The following is a 20,378-nucleotide window of genomic DNA, read 5'->3' as shown; positions in this document are numbered from 1 at the left end:
CTGGCACTCATATGCACTCTCAGTTAAGAGAGACCAGGGCAAGTTGCCTCAATAGCTATATCTCTGTAATGCTTTAGAACTGTAAGGTTTTCAGGCAAACTTTCAATTACTCACATGTTTTTTATTTAGTAGTACTTTTGTATGTTGGTTTGAAACACCTAACTATTTAAAACCATCTTAGGTGCACTGAGTATATTTCCCCCCCTCTGGTTTACTCCTCGTCATTTTAAAACATGTTTATAAAATCAAGAGTACTCATTTGAGATGAAGATGCCAGTCAAATTAGTAACCTTGTTAAGTTTTATTTTGGAGGGTCCCCTCATGAGGGCTGCCAAATACTACTACTACTACTACTACTACTACTACTACTACTACTACTACTGCTGCTGCTTTATCTCAGTAACTGCCCTGTTAATGGACACTTTAATTTATGGATTTAATTAATCATGGCTGACAGTGAATAGTCAATTTCTACAATGGCATCAGTAACTTAAAACTATTGTGCTTGCATGATGCAGCATCTATGGCTCTTAAGTGTCAGTGTAAAAGACAACATATACAAAAATAAATAAATTATAATTTAATAGTTAGTGTGAATCCAAAACTCCAAACTAAAATTCAAATGTTGTCCTATTTTTGCCAAAGCTGTTGGGAAAACAAGAGAACACAGTACAACCAAACATTAGACATCGGTTTGAAGATGTTTTGATGTTGATGTTTTTAGGACCAATTTATGAGTTTTCCCATAAATGTCAGTTTTGGGCAAGTTGTCAGATTTTTATTGGGCTAAGTTGTTTTAAATGTTAAAGAAATGTGTACAATTCATTACAATATTTGTTGTTTAAAATAAGGGTTAATACAGTATTGGTGCATGTTGTCACAAAAGGTCAACGTTTCTGCAATAACACTGGAAATGTAGGCGCAGCATAGTTCTAGCGGGAAGACTAGCAGCTGTACATCGTCGCACTATTAGCAAGGTAACTCCTAGCCAATCACGTGTAAGCCAATGATTTATAGGTCTGCTCACAATCTATCACATTTCTGTTTCATTGTGCTAACATGGCAACCTCCACCACCCCACCACCACCACAAGTTGAGTCCCATCCTGCATGGAGGTATGCTCCTCACCCCCTGCCTCCTATTTCCGGCAGGATATGATGGTTCCGAGTACAAATTCTTCAGACCGCCAGAAGTGGCTTACGCCAAAGAGAGACATTACATTTCTGTTTTATATTCATCAAATAAATATCATCTTAAATTTCTCTCAAGTCTGTGAGTCTTCCTGATAGAAATAGCTTTTCTTGTAGTTAAGACTTTTAAGTTTTATGCCTTTCAAAAATGGACCTATATAACTGTGGCAGGGCGGAGGGCGTGGCCAGGTCGTGATTATACACACCCGCTCCCTTATCAGGATAATTAAGCCTCCGAGAGGGATAAAGGCTGATTGCGGACGGCGGTGCAGAAGAGAGAGATCGTTTACGGACATGTCCGTCATCTGTGTGTTGTTGTCTTTTGTTTAAGTTTATAATTCAAATATAATTTATATTGCCAAGCCGGTTTTCACCACCTCCTTTCCATTGAACTATGTTACACTGGTGCTGAAACCCGGGAAGGAGGAGGGATACTCTACTACAGAGTTCTCGTTACTACCGTCCACCCCAACGGAGCAGCCGAGTGGGGCCATCTGCCGGGGGACGAGGAGCCCGGCCGCCTGGAAGTGGAGGAACGGCCGACGACTGCGAGGGGAGAAGGGGCTCCTAACAGACCGCCTGGAACAGTCAGGGCTGCTGCCAGGGGTGGAGGATCCCCTACCAGCCGCTAAAACGTGGCGGGGTCTGAGACTACCGACTGCAAGCGGGGAGGTGCTAGCTGCCGACCGTCTGGAGTGGGAGAACCGCTGCCAGGGGCGGGGGAGACCCCTTCTCTTTCCCGAGATCACGGCGGGGCGTTCCGTCCGCCAGGGGCTGGAGGACTGCCTCCGATCCGCCCAGAGAGGCGCGGGTGTCGTCCATTAGAGGGTGGATGAGTGGCCGAGGAACAAGCTACGGCGTATTGGAGAACTGACGAGTAAGTGGTTTTTTTAATCTCTCTCTCCTCTCTCTCACTGCCACTCTGCGTTGGCCTTTTCCCTCTCGTTTAAATTTGACAATGTTTTTTACACTGCTACAGGAAGTACCCCCCCATTTTTATTATTTCTGATTCCCTCCCCTTGCCCCCTCCCTCGTCCAGGTGGATGGGCATGACCTGCCGGCAGACGGGGCAAAAGCCACGCCCCTCCCCAGGGAAAGGGGGGGTATATGTCATGCCGGGGGCTCCCCTGCCTGAGAGAACGAGGGAGGAATGTGGCAGGGTGGAAGGCGGGGCCGGGTCGTGATTATACACACCCGGTCCCTTATCAGGCTAATTAAGCCTCCGAGAGGGATAAAGTCCGATTGCGGACGGTGGTGCAGGAGAGAGAGATCGTTTACGGACATGTCCGTCATGTGTGTGTTGTTGTCTTTTGTTTAAGTTTATAATGAAAATATAATTGATATTGCCAAGCCAGTTCTCGCCTCCTCCTTTCCATTGAACAACGTTACCATAACCTCCAACAAGCACTGATGAACTGACAGTGAAGGACAAGACACTTGTTGGTACAAGTTATTTACTTACAGTATTTACTAGGGTTGGTGTGAAAATTGTAATTTGTGTTTATTGCAAATGCAGTGTTTTTATTTATTATTGCATACATTACTAATGCACAGTAGGTGCAGCTAGCCAAATGGATGAATTCAAATTTTTAGGTATCCATCCATACAAACAAACACTCAAGCACGCGCACACACCAATAGGTACACCGCACATGACATTTAGATACACCTCAGCATATTATGATCACAGTGGATCAGGTCAGACATTTTTAATAAAAATCCCTAACATACACGCTTTCATTCAAATCAGGCAATTATTTTATCTTTCTCAATTTGGTATGTGAAAACGTCTCGGTTACTGATGTAACCTAGGTAGAATACAACACACGGACTTACCGGTTAGGAGTGGTAGGTCCTACCCAAGGGAGGAGGAGTTACTACAAACACAGTGACCAAGGACAGAGGGCCCTCTGCCCAAGGAAGACGCGGTTTACCGGCAGGGAAACCATTTTGCAGAATATACATCACACGGTGTTGCACCAACAGAGGCACAGTGAGACAACGCCCCTGGTAGAATGGGCTTGTAGGCCAGCAGGGGGCGGCACGTGCAGGGCGTGGTATGCAATAGTGATGGCATCGACGACCAAGTGGACGATCCTCTGTTTGGAGACAGCGCTTCCCTTCTGCTGTCCACCGAAGCAGACAAAGAGCTGCTCGGAACTTCTAAAGCTCTGCATGCAATCCAAGTAGAAGCGAATAGCGCGCACCGGACACAGCAACGCCAACGCTGGATCTGCCTCCTCCTGAGTGCCTGGGCAGGATGTGCTCTATGGCCTCCATCTGCTTCCTCACCGTTGAGAACTGCCGGGCAAAGTCTCCAATGGTGTCGCCAAACAGCCCAACCTGGGAGATGGGGGCACCAAGGAAACGCACCTTGTCAGCCTTTGTCTCATTAATTGGATATTTAAATATCATACTAAAATAACATTAAAACACATTTAAATAGAAATATCCCACATATTCTACTAACGCACTTGTCAGAGGTGGCGTTCCTGGACCACCAGGGTGGACATCGCCTGCCCGAGAGCCCGCATCGTGACCTTTGTTGCCCGGAGGGCGAAGTCGGTTGCCGAGTGCAGCTCCTGCATTAGACCCAGGTCAGGACTACCCTTGTGTAGTTCTCTGGGTGCTTTGGCTTGGTGCACCTGCAGGAGTGCCATGGCATGCAAGGAGGACGTGGCGTGTCCAGCGACGCTGTAGGCCTTAGCCGTCAGGGACGACGTCAGCCTACAGGCCCTGGACGGGAGCCTCGGACGGTTCCACCAGGTGGAGGCGCTTTGCGGGCATAAGAGCACCGCGACTGCTTGATCCACCTGGGGAAATCGCTGAGTAGCCCCTTGCCACCCCGCCATCGAGGGTAGTGAGAACGGAGGAGCTCACGGCAGTGAAAGGTGCCTACCATGAGTGTGTGAGCTCATCGTGCACCTCCGGGAAGAAAGGAACGGGGGGCGGAGCGTGGCCGTGAGCCCCAGTAACCAATCGTCGAGACGCGAGGATTCCACTCCAGCCTGACACTCTCGGCTGCCCGGGCAAGCATGGCCACCAGCTCCGCTTCAGCCTGCGACTGCGCCGCCGCACCCGAGGGTGGGAGCATCAGACATGACAAACCCGCTCTCCAATGCCGCCGTGATACGAACCGGCAACCTCGCTCCAGTGCTCGGTTAGAGCATACGAGCGTGACGGGGATTGGGTGGTCCGTAGTGAAAACCCAGCGGAGAGGCTCCCACTGAGGTCCCCATATCGCCCCCAGTGCTAACCGACCTCATACCCGTAGGTAGAAGGACTGAGTCGGGGAGCCGCTGGGGTGGCTTGCGCTCTTACGTGGATGAGCTGCGACCGCAACTTAGCCATGGTCATGTCCTCGCAGTGAGGACATGAACCATCCACGAACGCTGACTCTGCGTGGGTGGCACCCAGACACGAAAGGCAGCAATCGTGGCCATCAGACGGGGAGAAAAAAAAAAAAATCAACCGCAACCAGGAAATAAACACAAACGAAAAGGCATCTTGATAAAGACGCTTTCCGTTTGTGCCACTCTTTTAGAGAAATATTACTCTTTTGTGTGTTTTATATATATATATATATATATAAAACACACAAAAGAGTAATATTTCTCTAAAAGAGTGGCACAAACACCTACCTATATATACATATATATATATGTATATATAGGTAGGTATATATAAATATATATATATATAAACAAAGTTATTCACAACTTTTTCTGCTGCTGAAGCGCCCAGGGGTGTGTGCTCAGCACAACATAGCGTGGGAGGGGGAGAACCGCTGGAAAGTGCCGTGGTTCAAACAGCATGTAGAGATTCAGGAATTCTGCTCTTTGACTTGCTCGCTCGGCTCCGAAGAAGATATCTGATGTGTGTTTGCAGCGTCACTCCTTTTATACGCGTATGTCCGTGGGGAGTGGCATGCAAATTCCACACACCAATTTCCATTGGCCTTTTCACAAGATCGGAGATGTCTGGGCTCCACAGGAGCGACCCCTAGTGTCAACTCATCGACACAACGTCGAGTGAGTGACAGATAGGGAACCATGCATATGAATGTTTTTTTGTGAATGCAAAAAAATTTAAATAATAAAACTAGGCAGCACAACCCATCTAAAATATCACACATCATTGCACTCTAAATAAGCACTTTTATAGCCACAATCTCCACAATCAGAGAGGTATATCAACTTTGTGCTTGTATTTAAGCATTACAAAAGGAGGGGAAATGTCTTGAGCAAGTCCTTCAATTAACCATAATGAGTGTCTTGATTTCCCACTAGACACATAGCAATCAAGCATCTCTAATTAGAACCTTTGATGTAAGCATGCTTTACAGCCCCTCACCCTAATTTGGGCTCTTTATACTATCTTACCACACCACAAAAGAAATGTACTTACATAGAGAAAAAATATATATATATATATATATATATATAATTTGAATAATCCTCAAAGTAAAGCAAACTGGGTTGCAGAAAAGTAAATTAGATTCTCTTCTGCAAACCTTAAGCTTTAAGATTCAATAATGTCCTGGCTTGATTCATTTTATTTTAGCATAAACTAATAATTCCTGTAATTTATTTGATAGTTATTTTTCTAGTGCAATGGGAACAGCACAAATTATTAGATTAAATGAGCGTACGTCCTGCTTACAAAAACCTCCACCATAAATTCCCCCACAGAATGATGAGTGACTGCAAGGCAGCTCTTTAAAATCCTGACAGGTCAGTTTTACTCCATATCTACCAGAAATGTGATTTAGTATCCACTTCACGTACTACTGGTGTCACAACTTGCATATATTTACTGCTGCCTGAGCTGCACCATAAAGCGTTTGCTGATATGTTTACTGTGAGAGATGGCAGTGGTTGCCCAGAGATAAAAGGTTTGAAAATATTCTCCGATTCAACATATATTACTGTGCAGTATGCATTTACTGAAGGTCTTTGCACACAATTTCATTTCAAAACCATTTAATGTTGACTCAATGCAATATTAAATGCATTTAAATAAAAAGTTAAATAGTAATTGCAGCAAATGTCTATCGCAGCAAATATTATTTATTTTTGTTGACAAAGTGACACTGTGTGAAATGAGAACCATCAAAAACAAGTACCTGTGTCACCTTTGTCTCATTAACTGGATATTTAAATATCATACTAAAATAACATTAAAACACATTTAAATAGAAATATGCCACATATTCTACTAACGCACTTTTCAGTAAGTCACTGTGCAAACCTATGTTGGTGTTGCATATTATTTTTTTTTATCATTTACACAGGAGAGAATTGGGTCACAGCCCTTTCAGATACATACTAAGGATTATTTTCTGTATTGCATCTGAAAAAAACAAAACAACAACACACCCTGATTCCTCGCATGCAGATGGGTTATAAACAAATTCGTTTATTTTGTGTTTTCAGTCATTTTTTCAAGAGGTGAGATTATTGTTATATTTAGTTGTGGTACATTATATACCAAGCACATGCTATTATTATGAAGAATTAATATTGAATGGGGCAGTTGGTCATCAACTTAAAACCTTCTGGAAGAAACATGGAATGAATAATTTGGCATAACCCATACATATTTAGGCTTACAGCCTATTTGTCCTTCGACGATCCAACAATGCTCCATCAATGCAAAACCACCTGATGAAATCCAATCGGAGGAATATGTATTACTGCATCACACTGTAATGGGCAACTGCCAGACCATGAGAGTATTCTCATTAGATTCGGGGGAGTTAGAAGAGTTAGTGAGCCGACGGAAGCCTATTCCACCGGATATAACAGCGGCTGATGTCACCTTCTCCCTCCGTGCTGCTTCCTTAGAAGATGGCCCTGGGCCCCTGACCCAAATATCTGGGTCATCGCTCAGCTCATAGATGGAACCGTCCTCCAGGGTGTGCTCCAGAAATTCCTGTGTCGAGTCCGAGGCTTCTTCGGGCCGAGCTGTCAGGAGCTTACCTGGAAGTTGAGAGGTAGACCGCAGGTGGTACTGCAGCAGCAGTCCTTTAGATTTGGCTTCTCCCTGAGGAGAGCCATCTGCCTGCTTGAGGGATTCCCGGGATGAGTTTGTCATCTCCTTATCCTCCACTCCACTATTTGGATCCGCACCCTCCACAGCAGAATCTCGCTTTAGGATATCTTGGGATAAAATGCTATAGGTAGAAACCAAGAATTCAACGGGGCCATTGTGAGCGTTGAGTGAGGTCATCCCTTTACCTATTGGGAAAGAGTGTTTGTCTTTGGTGAGACAATTGACTGTAATAATGAAAAGATACCTCCAAACACCTGTTAACCCTTAGAGACTCACAGTAGCAGAATTGCAATGCTTGTTTATAGGAATGAATGCCACATCCACAATAATCAATTTGCGTTTGAAAACTGTTTTCAGTTTCCTACTGGCATGAATTTCAGAAAGTATGCAGAAATTTAGAGCGTTTAATACGCAGCTATCAGAGGAGGATAGTGCCATTCTAGTGTGGATGTGAAAGTAATGCGTTTTCGAACAAAAATGTATTATTATGAACTTGGTCTAAATTATACCTATTTTGTTTTGGAAATAATAGTAGCTGACAAGCTGAACAGCCTCACAAAAACAGTTTAGGTGGGGAAAATAAATTGCTTGCTCAAGTCACACAAAATTCGCCCCAAAGCAAATTATACCTAAAAAGCTAGATTTGTGCGTTCTAAATCACAGTCTGTTAAAGTCGCAACAAAATACAGTTATAAGAGGCAAAATAAGCGTAAACAAAATATGCTTAAAAACTGGAATTGAATCATCTACCTAAAAACCCTTTCAAGGAGGAAACAATTAAACATTTTAAATAATACAAAATTCAGTGCTTAGGTGTCTAAAGTTTAATGGAGTCTCAAATATCCTATAAACTTCTGCCGTATGATGGGTTTACTGCAGAAACCATTGGCAGTCTTTAGAGGTCTTACAGGGACTTGAGAAAGTTTGGCATTTGAGGAACCCCAAATGGTTCCTCAATAATCTTTTTAACACAAAGAGGGCTCATATAAAATTCTTTATTTGTTTGAATTAAGGCTCACCTGTTATTTTGGGGATACCCTCTAGTCTGGGCACTGGCAGGGTGACAATAACGCCCTGAGCTGTTCCCACCCATAACAGTCCCTGGCAGATGAGCAGGCTGGTTACACACACAGTTTTTTGTCCTGTGGGGAAAGAGAATAACACAGTGTCACTGCTTTGCTACACATTTTTTTCCAAACCAACAAATGTTAGCTCTTTACAGCTGTAAACGTCTCTGTGCATCCACAAAACAAAACTTTAACACTTGTGCCACTTTTCAAGGCATGTGTGGCAAAACATCATCCTGCTTTGATCAAAGGACTAAGGAAATTATATCCTGCCCCATAATCATATCTTGCACTTGCCAGGGCTCAAATATGCAGAGGGTGTTGAAATGTTGATCTCTTGGAGGTGATCCAGTGTTTCTGTGTGAAACAGACGGAGGGATGATCCCTCTGAAAACGCCATCCACACCCCTCCTCCGGCACGTACCATGTGGGTCACACTAATCATTGGGTCTGGATGAGCTTCAAATCTCTGGGAATAAAAAATAAAAAATACAAAAACCTAAATTTCATGTGCGGTGTACCTGTTTAAATGTGTGTGTGTGCCTAAAAATGAAAACACATTAAAACAAGGAAGAGCAAGATGAAATCATAGACTTGGGGGAAAGAGGGAAAAAACATAAAAGTTTCAGCCAACGTTGTTCACTGTAGTCCTCAAGAGTGGATATAATTTGCAAATAACTGCCAAGTGAAATTCTGTTTGGGCATGCAAGGCTGGTCAATATGAAAGGCCAGAATGTCACCTTCTAAGTAAAACCATGACAGCTTAAATGAGTAAATAAACCATTTTATACATTAGTGATAAAAACAATAAACCAGTTCGGAATGTTTCTGAAAATAATCATTCAAAAGTGCACTGTGGTCCTAGTAATAAAAATAAGAGGAAAAATTAAAGATTAAAAAGTTCAGAATTAAGTTCCAGATTCAAAGCCAATTTTGTGGTTTTAACAAAATTAGTAAAAAAAAATATAAAATGGTTAAATATATATCAAAGTATATACACAATTCACACAATGCAGTTTTTCTATTGTTTTAAACTTGAAAAATGCTCATGGTGCATGATGCTGAATACAGCGAGACATGATGCAACGTCCAATGACATCCGTCTGACGATGTGTCCATTGATGAAATAATGAATTGCATGTGGACTGTAGCCCATTTGTTTAAGGCTTTTGTTTAATGACATGGAAATAAAACAAACAATATATTGACTTCGAAAGCAATTTTTTAAAATTAAAAATGTAACAATTTATTTGTCTGCCACATAATGTAATAAATAATCTTCATTTAGGGCCTTTTCTAAGCTAATTCTGATATATGCATATTCATTGCAATACCTTTATCTGCAAATCATTTAATACATTTGACTTTATATAGGTCTATAATTAATTTGTATGCATGCACATTTTGCATCCCCCTTCTGAGCTTAAAATACATGCCTTTGCAGTAGAAAAATACATTCTTTCTATATTAGACGTGTATATCAGGAGCAAACATCTATTGACTTGCAAATGTAAATAGGTTATGTCCATATGTGTACCCTTTTTTTCTTCCAGTTGAACTGAACATCCAACTTCTAGAACTGAATTTAATCCTGATATTAAGCATCAGGAAAGCAGAAAGGAGGGTGTGCTCCTTGCGGCAAAATAGAGAGGTTTGCTCAGCTGTCAGAAGTGATCAAAGCCTAGCACCCTAGCATGCTGTTGGGCTTCTACAGGGAGGATACCTTTTATGTGCGGCTTAAGATGCACGTTCATAATGCATCCAGCAAGAGAAGCCATCTTTACAGCTGAATCAAACGTAAAACTCTGAAATAAAAGAGCCATTTCAAGCTTTCCTATAGTAACCATTGTTACGGCAAAAAGCTCAGGCTTTGATTGTTGACATGAGAGTTTTTTTGCATGTCATATCCTGTGTGCACCGTTTCTTTATATGTTCATTCAGTAAAATTGATTCCAGTATATAAATAATACATGTTTTTAATCATGTTCCCTGGCTTGCATGTAAATTCCATAATAAGGGATTTTTTTTAACATCTGAGCAATTCAAGCTACAAAATATATTTCAAGCTTTCTGATACCATCCACTGTTACATAAAGAAGCTCAGGATTTTATTGTTGATATGACAGTTAATCTTTTTGCAAGTCTTATGAAAAGCAGGTGTGCATTGTGTGCATAGGGATTCACATTCAACATATTTCAATTTCACCAATACATTTCTCAAAGGAAAAAGGGTCTGGTCATATGTTAGTGTCTACCTGAGTCCCAAGAGTGGAGCCCTCAATCACAGAGACTTGGTTGGCACAGCTGGCCCACACACACTCATCTATTCGGAGGAGTTTGAGGATGGGTGCATATCCAATAACCACATGTCTGCAGGAGTCTGGATCCCACAGCCCCTCTGTAACTGAATATTGCAGCATGTTGTACAGATGCTATTGGAATGGAAACGGCTAATATATACACATATTTGACAACACTCAAATATATTCATTGACTATAGAATTTAAGAAGATAATTGTTTCTATTTAAAAGATAAAGGAGAAAATAGGTCAGAATTATAATGTCACAAGCACACAATGTTAAACAATATCAAACATACAGGCATAGAGGCATAAGTGAATAGTTTTTCTTATCAATTTCCATTCCAAAATTCATTGTGTATATTAAAGATAGTTAATATATATAATATATATATATATATATACATATATATATATATATATATATATATATATATATATATGTATATATATATATATATGCAATAGAGCACTCCAGTCTAGTTCCGAAGTAGAAATCCCATAAATTTTCTCAAATTCAAATTAATTTTAATTTACAAACCTATCTTAACTTAGAGACCTTTAAATAAAGGCCTACTGATCTCCAAGGTTGTTAATCAATGCTATATGCTTCTGCTTGAGCCATCAGTCTGCATAAACTTCGTTTCTTTTTTCACTCTTTTCTACCCAATTTGGAATGCCCAATTCCCAATGCACTATACGTCCTCGTGGTGGCGTAGTGACTCTCCTCAATGCTGGTGGCGGAGGATGAATCTCAGTTGCCTCCGTGTCTGAGACCATCAATCCATGCATTTTATCACGTGGCTTGTTGAGCGCTTTACCATGGAAACAGAGTGCGTGTAGAGGCTTCATGTATTCTCCACGGCATCCATGCACAACTCACAACGTGCCCCACTGAGAGCGAGAACCACATTATAGCGACCACGAGGAGGTTACCCCAATTTGGTTGCTTAGGAGACATTCAGCTCGCCCTGGATTCAAACTCGCGACCCCATGGGAGATAGTCAGCGTCTTTACTTGCTGAGCTACCCAGGCCCCCTCAACTTTGTTTCTTAAAAAAGCGTGACAGCAACGACTGCCATTGGCTCAACCATTGCCATGCGTTTGGACCGGTTTGGGAAACCTGATTGAATTTTTACAATTCCGTTTAGTGAAGCAAATGGAGCACAAATTACACACTTTATGTGTAAATTATAAGGACCCTTATAAATAAATTATATTTACCTCCACTCTTTCTGTTGTAAACGGCAACCTTTCCATTACTCAGTCCAGCAAAGAGAAAGTTATCAGTGTGTTTCAGGCACAAAACTGGACAGCCCTCAGGGTTACAGAATGTTAGGAGACACTGAGCAGCAGTGTCCACACTGCCGTAAACTAGTATGCTTAAGAAAAAAGGGAAAGGAGCAAATGTATTCTGTCATTCTGCATAAAATCAACAATGTAATGTTTAAAATGATTCTCGATCAATACAGGTACATATTCAAATGAACTCACTTGCCATCCTGTAATCCCACACAGATGGTGTTGCTGATTTTGGGAGGAACATCAGTAGCCTGTACCTTCTGTTCCTCATCAGTGCTGGGCTCTGTGATATACTCTAGACAAAGCACTAGGGAACCTAGAGAAAAACTCTTAACAGAACGTGGAGTGGGTCTGTTAAGGGAGAAAATCTCCACCTGCCCGTGGGAACCATCACCCCCACTAGCCACCTGTGCAATCGAAAAGACAAAAAAATGGAAAACAAACATAAGGAAGACATACAGTGCCTGAACTTACTGGTATGTCCCTCTGAGGGGCTGTGGGAGAGATATGCAAAAAAATTTAAAAACACACAGTAGAGGCACAGCCACAGGATAAATGATTTATAGAATTTTTTTTTTTATGTGGAATAATTGATGTTTGTTTCTAGAGCTGTTCAAATGCCTTTTCAGAAACTTTCCCCTTTCTTTTAAATGTCAATCAAACAATACCTACAGTGTTTTTATTCCCATGTTTTTTTATGCTTCTACTACAATCACACAGGTGTTTGGAAAAGTCTTTGAGGTCTTTAAGTAGAAATAAAAATATCACAAAGACTGGAATTTTAATGTAGGAGTACTGTAATTCAGCAATTTGAAAGAACTGCATTGTCTGAATTGTGTTGCCAGGTACAGTATACAGTGATGGCAAATGTATTATGCTCTGTTGTAGTTGTTAAAGAGCCGGGCTGGTAACCTAGTAACCAACAGGTTTCACATCCAAGCCTGATCCATAAGCTATCAAAATTGTGCTGTCAATTAGTACTTACTTAAATAACCCATGGAATCAAAATTGTAGTTTTGAGGCTTTAAAGGGATATTTCACCCAAAAATGAAAATTCTCTCATGATTCACTCACCCTCCTGACATCCCAGATGTGTATGACTTTCTTTCTTCTGCAGAACACGAATTAAGATGTTTAGAAGAATATTTATGCTCTGTAGTTCCTCACCATGCAAGTGAATGGGTGCCATATGATTACAGTGGTTAAATCCATGTGTTCAGACACGATTTGATAGGTGTGGGTGAGAAACAGATCAATATTTAAGTCATTTTTTATAATAAATTCTCCTCCCTGGCCAGTAAGGGGTGATATGCAAAAAGAAAGAGAATCACCAAAAACAGAAGGAGAATTTGAATGTGAAAGTTAAGTGGAGATTGACTGACAGGGATGAGAATTTATAGTAGCAAAAGGACGTCAATATTTATCTTTTTCTCACCCACACATACAGTATCATATCACTTCATAAGATATGGATTTAACCACCAGAGTTGTCTGGAGTACTTTTATGTTGCCCTTATGAACCTACAGAGCTGAGAAATTCTTCTAAAAATCTTTGTTTGTCTTCAGCAGATGAAAGAGACGTTTTGTGATCGGGTCACAAAATCCACATTCAAATGTGGTCAACAACGCATCTGGAAGAGTCACGGAACACCATGGGATGATTGGACGTGTGAAATGTGAGCTCTGCACACTTTGCTAGTTTTAATGCTTTTTATGACATAAACTGGTGAGATTCGATACACTCTGTAGAGAGAGAGATTTAAGGACAGCTATCCGACACCTGTGTGTGTTTGTCTTTTTGGTTAAGTTTATAAATAAAATATTATTTATATTGTCATGACAGTTCTTGCCTCCTCATTTCCATTAATCCCTTTACAGAGGCCTATGAAGTTTGCATATTGTCAATAAATATTAGTATTGAGCAGACTGTTTAAATGTTTCAAGGTAAATTCAACAGTTTCTTGATTTTCCCCTCAGGCATATCAGAGGTTAGGTGAAGGCAGTTACCCACAACTGTAGCATCAGAGATATTTTTATGTTCCTTTCCTGAGGGAAGATTGAAGAATATATGTTCTCATTGTGTGGAAATGTACCTACCCAGAGGTATCCCTGAGGCAAGGATGTGCTGGCAGCAGAGAAACCAAGAAGAGCACACTGGACGGGGTTATACAGAGCAGCTTGCAACTGCAAAAACAAGATGGAGATCCGTTGTGAGCTCTTACCTATCAATTATTTTACAAGACGTGTCTCTTAGTGGTATTATGCAAATTCCATATTGAATAGAACATTTCAATAACAAGTAAACCTTTCATGTCTCTGCTGCCAGGGCAGTGGTGGCTCAGCAGTTAAGGCTCTGGGTTACTGACTAGAAGGTTGGGAGTTCAACATGTTAAGACAATTGTATAGCATGTTTACTGTGTTGAATGCACAGTAAACGTTATTTTGCTCTAAAACATTATCATGAAACTACTGAAACAGTGGGATCAAAAAAGAAAGACTGTTTAAGAAAAAACAAAACAAAGTACTCAGTCATTCGAAAAAAGGTAACTGAGCGCCAAATGATTATTTCAACTAAATGCCAGAATAACACTTTTATTTGTTTATATGCTTTATATGGGGCATCATAAATACGAGCAATCCAAAAAGGATTGCATTACAGATTCCTGCATTTCATTTTATTTAATGGAGAGTATAAAGAATGTGACATCAATTATCTTGATGGGGAATTCACCAAGAATGAAATGTGCCCGGTAAAAGTGACATTTATTTGCATGTGCTGTCTGCATTGTTTATAGAACCTGATTCAGAAAAGGAATTATGCAATTCAGGTAACAGTGCAAATGCAGCAACAAAATTAGTGCTAAACAATTAGCACAGCACAATTTTGAATCTAGTGGGTTGGTTCTGAGTGCTAGGTTGTGGAAGATTCCGCAGACTTGTGCAGTCTGGCACACTTTATAGGGACTGTACAACACATCTCCACCACTGTGATCCAGGCAATTAAGCCCAATTTACACAAAAAGGAGGCATGTTTGCCTTAAAATGTATGACAATTACTTATGGTGCAGCAAAATTTTTGCACATTTAGCACCTGATTAAAGTAGATTATGGGTGGTTAGTAAATAAGACGCAGGGTGTTATGCTGAGATACCACACACAAAAGTGGTGCAACTGTTAGTGAATTCTCCCCTCAGTATTGCGAGTGTTTTCAACTTTGTTTTCTGTGTTCTGGCAAATGTGGGGTCTTTGATACATGCTGAGTTGCTGCTTATCTAAAAGGGCTGGTGACCACAGTAAGCAGCTGGCTTGGAAAGATAAGTAAAGAAAGTTAATTGACTGCAGGGTGCTTTGGCTCAAATCAGACAAACATAAGGTTATTAAACACCCATTGCCAACCACATATAATTTATGCACACACCAGCCAAGCTATTATTCTAGGTTTAATCATCAGCCGCCCATGTGTCTGGCAACAAAACTGAAATTTTAATTAAGGGTACACTGTTTGCCACAAAAAGAAAACACACAAATCAAAACATATTGTGGTAATTTGTATTATGTCTGATTATAACAGCTTCTTATAATTACAGCTCATAAGGGTTTAAGGGTTTCATCCAACACAAAGTAGTGATTTGAAGGGGTTCTCTCCAACCTAATGGCGTATCATGATATATCTTTGTGTAAGGATTTCGAGTTGAATCAATTCCATAATGAAAACATTCAATAAACTAGTTATTTTCTTAATGGTAGATTCTGAAGCCGTATAGATGTGAGATGGCAACTGAAATGTGTTCTGGGTTGCTATCCTAGCTCATTTCTTTTAAGGAAGTAGTCCTAATGAGCACCTGTGTGAGTTTATTATTGACAGTGTTTTCCTTTTAAGCAGCCTAAATAGACCAGCCTTTTGGACACCATCTTTTCATTTGCATCTATAACTTTCCAGTAGATGACAGGCTAAATGTTGAACAGAGATTTATCCTCAACGATGGCATTAAAACACAGTTACAAATGACTGGCCAAAGTTTCCAGATTTAGCTCAAATAAGCTTTAAAAATGTGTCCCTTTTTATTACGTATATTTCTAAACTAGGGCTTTTAATCGTTTCGAAAGTGTAACTGAATTAATTGCAAATAATCACATTATATAATATCTACTGAGAAAATGTGAAGACATTATTGTGGTAGACCAGTAATGCATTGAATTGGCATTAAAAAAGTGGTTTCAGAAGTCAAAATACTGTTGTGGCAGGGCGGAGGGTGGGGCTGGGTCGTGATCCTACACACCCGGTCCCGTATTAGGCTAATCAAGCCTCCGAGAGGGATAAAGGTCGACTGCAGAGGATCGTGCGGGAGAGAGAGATCGTTTACGGACATGTCCGTCGTGTGTGTGTGTGTGTGTGTGTGTGTGTGTGTGTGTGTGTGTGTGTGTGTGTGTGTGTTTGTCTTCTGTTTTTGTTTATTATTAAACCATTATTTATGCTGAAAGCCGGTTCTCGCCTCCTCCTTTCCATTGATCCCTTTACAACTATACATTTACAATATATTATATATTGTGAATTATTTTTATATCATTGAACATAAGTCTGTTATTTATCTAGACTAGGGGCCAATCACACAAAAAGCTTACCTTGCATTGTTATAATGCAACTCTTTAATGTTTGATCTAATATGTACACATGCGTCAGACATCTTTTTTTGGTTGTGCGTGTCTTGCTGTTTTTCATCTTCACCATAAGCAACATGTTTTAAGATGTAGTCTTAAGTTAAATGTAGCTCAAATCTAGTCTCTAAACCGCTGCATTCTGACCATTGTTGCCATTTAGAATGTATATAAGTGTACAGGGAAATGAAATATAGCTTTACTACAAGGCTAAGAACACATACAAAAGGGGTGAATGGGCAGCTTTTATCTCTAATGTAATGAGAATCCATTACTTATACACGACAGATTAGCCTTTATCACAGTTTCATGGTTAGAGAATGACCTGTTTAGATGAAACAGTCCACATTGTTTGAGGAGGCTGTTGCGTGGGAATAGCAGGCTGCTGCTGTCCCTCTCCTGCTGTGCGCATGATGCTCAGCACTCTGATGTGCAAAACTTGCTGCAAACTCTCTCTTCCTGGATATGCACAGTGGGAATGGATTCTCTTTTCATTTTAAGCAATCTACTGGTGCCAGGGCTTTTTTAACTTTCCTCTCAATGAAAAAAAAATACAGAAAATAGGCAGAATATTTAATATGTACATGAATTAGCCCACTGAATGAATTAGCCCACTTATACAAGGTTCTGTGTCAAGCTTGTCACTGCATTCCATCCAAATGTGCTATAATGTTGTGCTGCTGTATGTTGCTGCAGCAGCTTGAAAGACTGAATCCATGAAACTGAAATAAAGGAATAGTTCATCCAAAAATGAAAATTCTGTCACCCTCATGTTCCGAACCCACATTACTTTCTTCTTTCATGGACATAGAGAAATTAGAAAATCAGAAAGGAGATATTTTGAAGAATGTACTTGTCGGTCACAAGAGGAGCTTTCAAGCTTGCAAAATGTCACAAAAGCATCATAAAAGTATCACAAAAGTGGGCCATATGATTTCTGTGCTATGTTCCAAAACTTCTGAAGTCATACGATAGCTTTGTGTGAACAACAGACTGAAATTAAAGTAATTAGATACTGAAAATCTTGAAAATGTTTTTTGTGTTCTAAAGAAAGAAAATCATACTGGTTTGGAATCACATAAGGGTGAGTAAATGATGACAGAATTTTCATTTTTGGGGTGAACTATAACTTTAATGACATCTCATAAAACAGAGGTTTCTTAATGACCTGACAAAAGATATGTGGATTTTTATATTACTCATTCCAGCTTTCTACCTCTCAGCTCATCATTACTTTTTCTGCTCTCTAAAATATGGGGGTGGAAAGGGGTTACATGAAAAGACAGAGTTAAGATGCAGACACATTTGTCTCATGGGTGTTCCTCCTGAACAAAGACTACACTTCATATCAGATAAGCACCCGCTTGTCTGTTCTTGCATCTTCTCTACCAGGCACCTATTCTGCACTCCTTTAATATGCAGTAACGAAGGCATACCATCAACATTCCCAACAAAAGGCGAGGTTTTTCCACTAAGGGATTGATCAAGTTTAAAAAATTGAATATTTAAAACATTTTCTCTAATATACGCTTGTCAAAAACATATTTTTGGACTGTATATACACAGTGTTCATATGCATACTGCATCTAAAAGCCTCCCTTATGAAGTGTGCCATTCACTTTGTTCCGCTTGGTCTTTCATTGGCAAACAGGGGTGTACTAAATTATTTAAGACATATTTAATTGCTTTGCCTGCCATGCATTTGGAGAAATATTGTGCAGGGCAAAGGGTCAGGTTTTGGCCGATAAGTTTCCCGAGTTAGTCCCAGTTGGTATATGCTGCCATTACACTATTATGCTGGCAAAAGGATACTTTTTCAATTTATGGCTATCAAAATTACCTGTGTATTCTGAATTGTTTTTTTTTTGGGGGGTTTTTTGCAAGCAAAACAATATAATAATATTTCAGTATATTATAGTATTTTTTTTATCATATTTGATCATAGCCAGAAGCTACACCTACATATGAAATATGCACCTGGATAAAAATCATCTGAAATGTAGGCTACAACGTGAACCAGACACAAAGGTGGAATTTTAGTTTCCAGCAAAAGGTAAATATTCAGAAGTGTAACCAAGCACCCTATAACGGCTGCTACCATTTGCAAGCACTTATTTGTGCACATCAGGATTCAGCGATATGCACGCTTTCAGCTTTAATGTTAGACTTTGACAAGCTGCAGAATGACACACAAACCCAGCCCTCTCATTAGGGTGAGTGCCAATGAATAGGTGCCCGAAATAATTTCTTATTTCTTCTTACGAAGTAAATGACAATAAAATTGACAAAATAGGAAAATTGCAATTACACATGTGATATCCTAAAATATTGGGTTGAATTTTGGAACCTAGAAAATGGGTCCCTGAACAAAAATGTTGAGAAACCCTGAAGTATGCAGATCCTCATGAGAATTCTGTTATCACAGGAAGAATTCGAACCAACTTCTGAGAGCATGTGAGCTGTGAGGTGACTTCCTCTTGGGAACTGTGCGCTACAGCAACACTTCTAAACATTTTAGGCAAGGCTGGCGCTGTACTCTACTTCAAAAAGGACTATGACAGAACGAATATGAAAAAACATGAAACATGAAAAAACACACATGTTCTGTAGGTTTAGAGAAATGTTCGTTGAAGACCAAAGAGGGAAGATGCATACATACTATGTGAATTGGAACCTGACTGAATGCAAATGTATGTATTCAGTGTATGCCTTAGCATGTGGCAAATGTCTGAAGTGATCACAGAGCAAAACAATTCTAGAGACTATATAAAGTTCTTACTCTTGCATAGAACAAGGGGTGCTAGGGCTGCAGGTGTATGCCTTAAAGTACTACACATCCAAGCAAACAGAACACAGACCATCAACGCTGATAGGAGAGACATCAAAACACATGAGACACTGACATCAGGATCAGATGAGAATGTGCGATTTGTAGCTTTAAGTGCGACACAAAAAGCAATAACTACCAGAAAGGAAGAAGACGCCTCAACTACAGATCCACAGTCGATAGAGTTATGGAATTCAATCATTAAAAGGGCATTTTTGGAACTGTAAAGCCTATGCATCAAAAGCAAACAAGCTGTCAAGTATTTGTTATTTACTTTTCCTTTTTTAATTCCTATTTGAAAACACATGTTGTTGATTATACTTTATGTACAGTTGACGTGTCATAATGCTTTCACCATCCCTTCATTTAAAAAGATATTAAATAATGTAGAAATATAATTAAATCTGGAATTTCATCAAGAATAATATATTTATATATATATATATATATATACATTTTTAACTTTCATTTTATGTCTCAATTTCATCATGCAATTTTGAGTGGAATATGGAAATATAGCCTTACCTGGTATGTCCCTGGTGTTGAATAGCAGATAATAATCTCATTAAATGAATTAATTTTCTTAAAATCTAATTAAAATGCATCTGGCATAATACAATATCATGGGAGTATATTGTCTTCTAAAATGCCACTGTTCTAATTATGATTTATAGAAAATAAAATAAAAGGTTTTTATCAAATTGTTTCCAAAATTTCCAAGACAAAAATGTCAACAAAGCCTGATTTTCTTTAGATAGGCAATTGCTGAATTTGACTTTAGGTCTTAAGCTAAGATGTCAAGGACAACCTTAAGAATATCTGTCTGTTAAAGGCTATGTTTTTTGCCTTTCAAACTATTAAAAAAATCTCAGTCTTAACTTGATCCCCGTTTAAACTGTCCTGCTGTGAGACATGATGTTTTGGGGTATGACATGCTAAAATAATTTGAACAGACTGCTCTAAATATTTGTACTTTTTAAAT

The 20,378-nt window shown here is 39.8% G+C and overlaps 1 protein-coding gene across 6 annotated transcripts in view; it reads right to left on the bottom strand.

Moving 5' to 3' along the window:
* Positions 1 to 6,141: 6,141 nt before the first annotated feature.
* Positions 6,142 to 20,378, bottom strand: part of LOC127629086 (rho guanine nucleotide exchange factor 10-like protein) — a 60,023-nt gene continuing 45,786 nt past the window's right edge. For all 6 annotated transcript variants that reach the window (XM_052106128.1, XM_052106129.1, XM_052106132.1 and 3 more), the window contains 7 exons: positions 14,011 to 14,097; positions 12,106 to 12,320; positions 11,836 to 11,993; positions 10,567 to 10,715; positions 8,609 to 8,780; positions 8,264 to 8,386; positions 6,142 to 7,429 (listed from right to left, as the gene is read on the bottom strand). In XM_052106128.1, coding sequence (XP_051962088.1) covers positions 6,891 to 7,429; positions 8,264 to 8,386; positions 8,609 to 8,780; positions 10,567 to 10,715; positions 11,836 to 11,993; positions 12,106 to 12,320; positions 14,011 to 14,097 — 1,443 coding nt within the window. In that variant the 3' untranslated portion in view covers positions 6,142 to 6,890. The remainder of the gene's footprint in view (positions 7,430 to 8,263; positions 8,387 to 8,608; positions 8,781 to 10,566; positions 10,716 to 11,835; positions 11,994 to 12,105; positions 12,321 to 14,010; positions 14,098 to 20,378) is intronic.

This window comes from Xyrauchen texanus, chromosome 35 (genome assembly GCF_025860055.1).
Source record: "Xyrauchen texanus isolate HMW12.3.18 chromosome 35, RBS_HiC_50CHRs, whole genome shotgun sequence".
Classification (NCBI taxonomy): domain Eukaryota; kingdom Metazoa; phylum Chordata; class Actinopteri; order Cypriniformes; family Catostomidae; genus Xyrauchen; species Xyrauchen texanus.
This window is presented reverse-complemented; position numbering and strand designations above follow the sequence as displayed.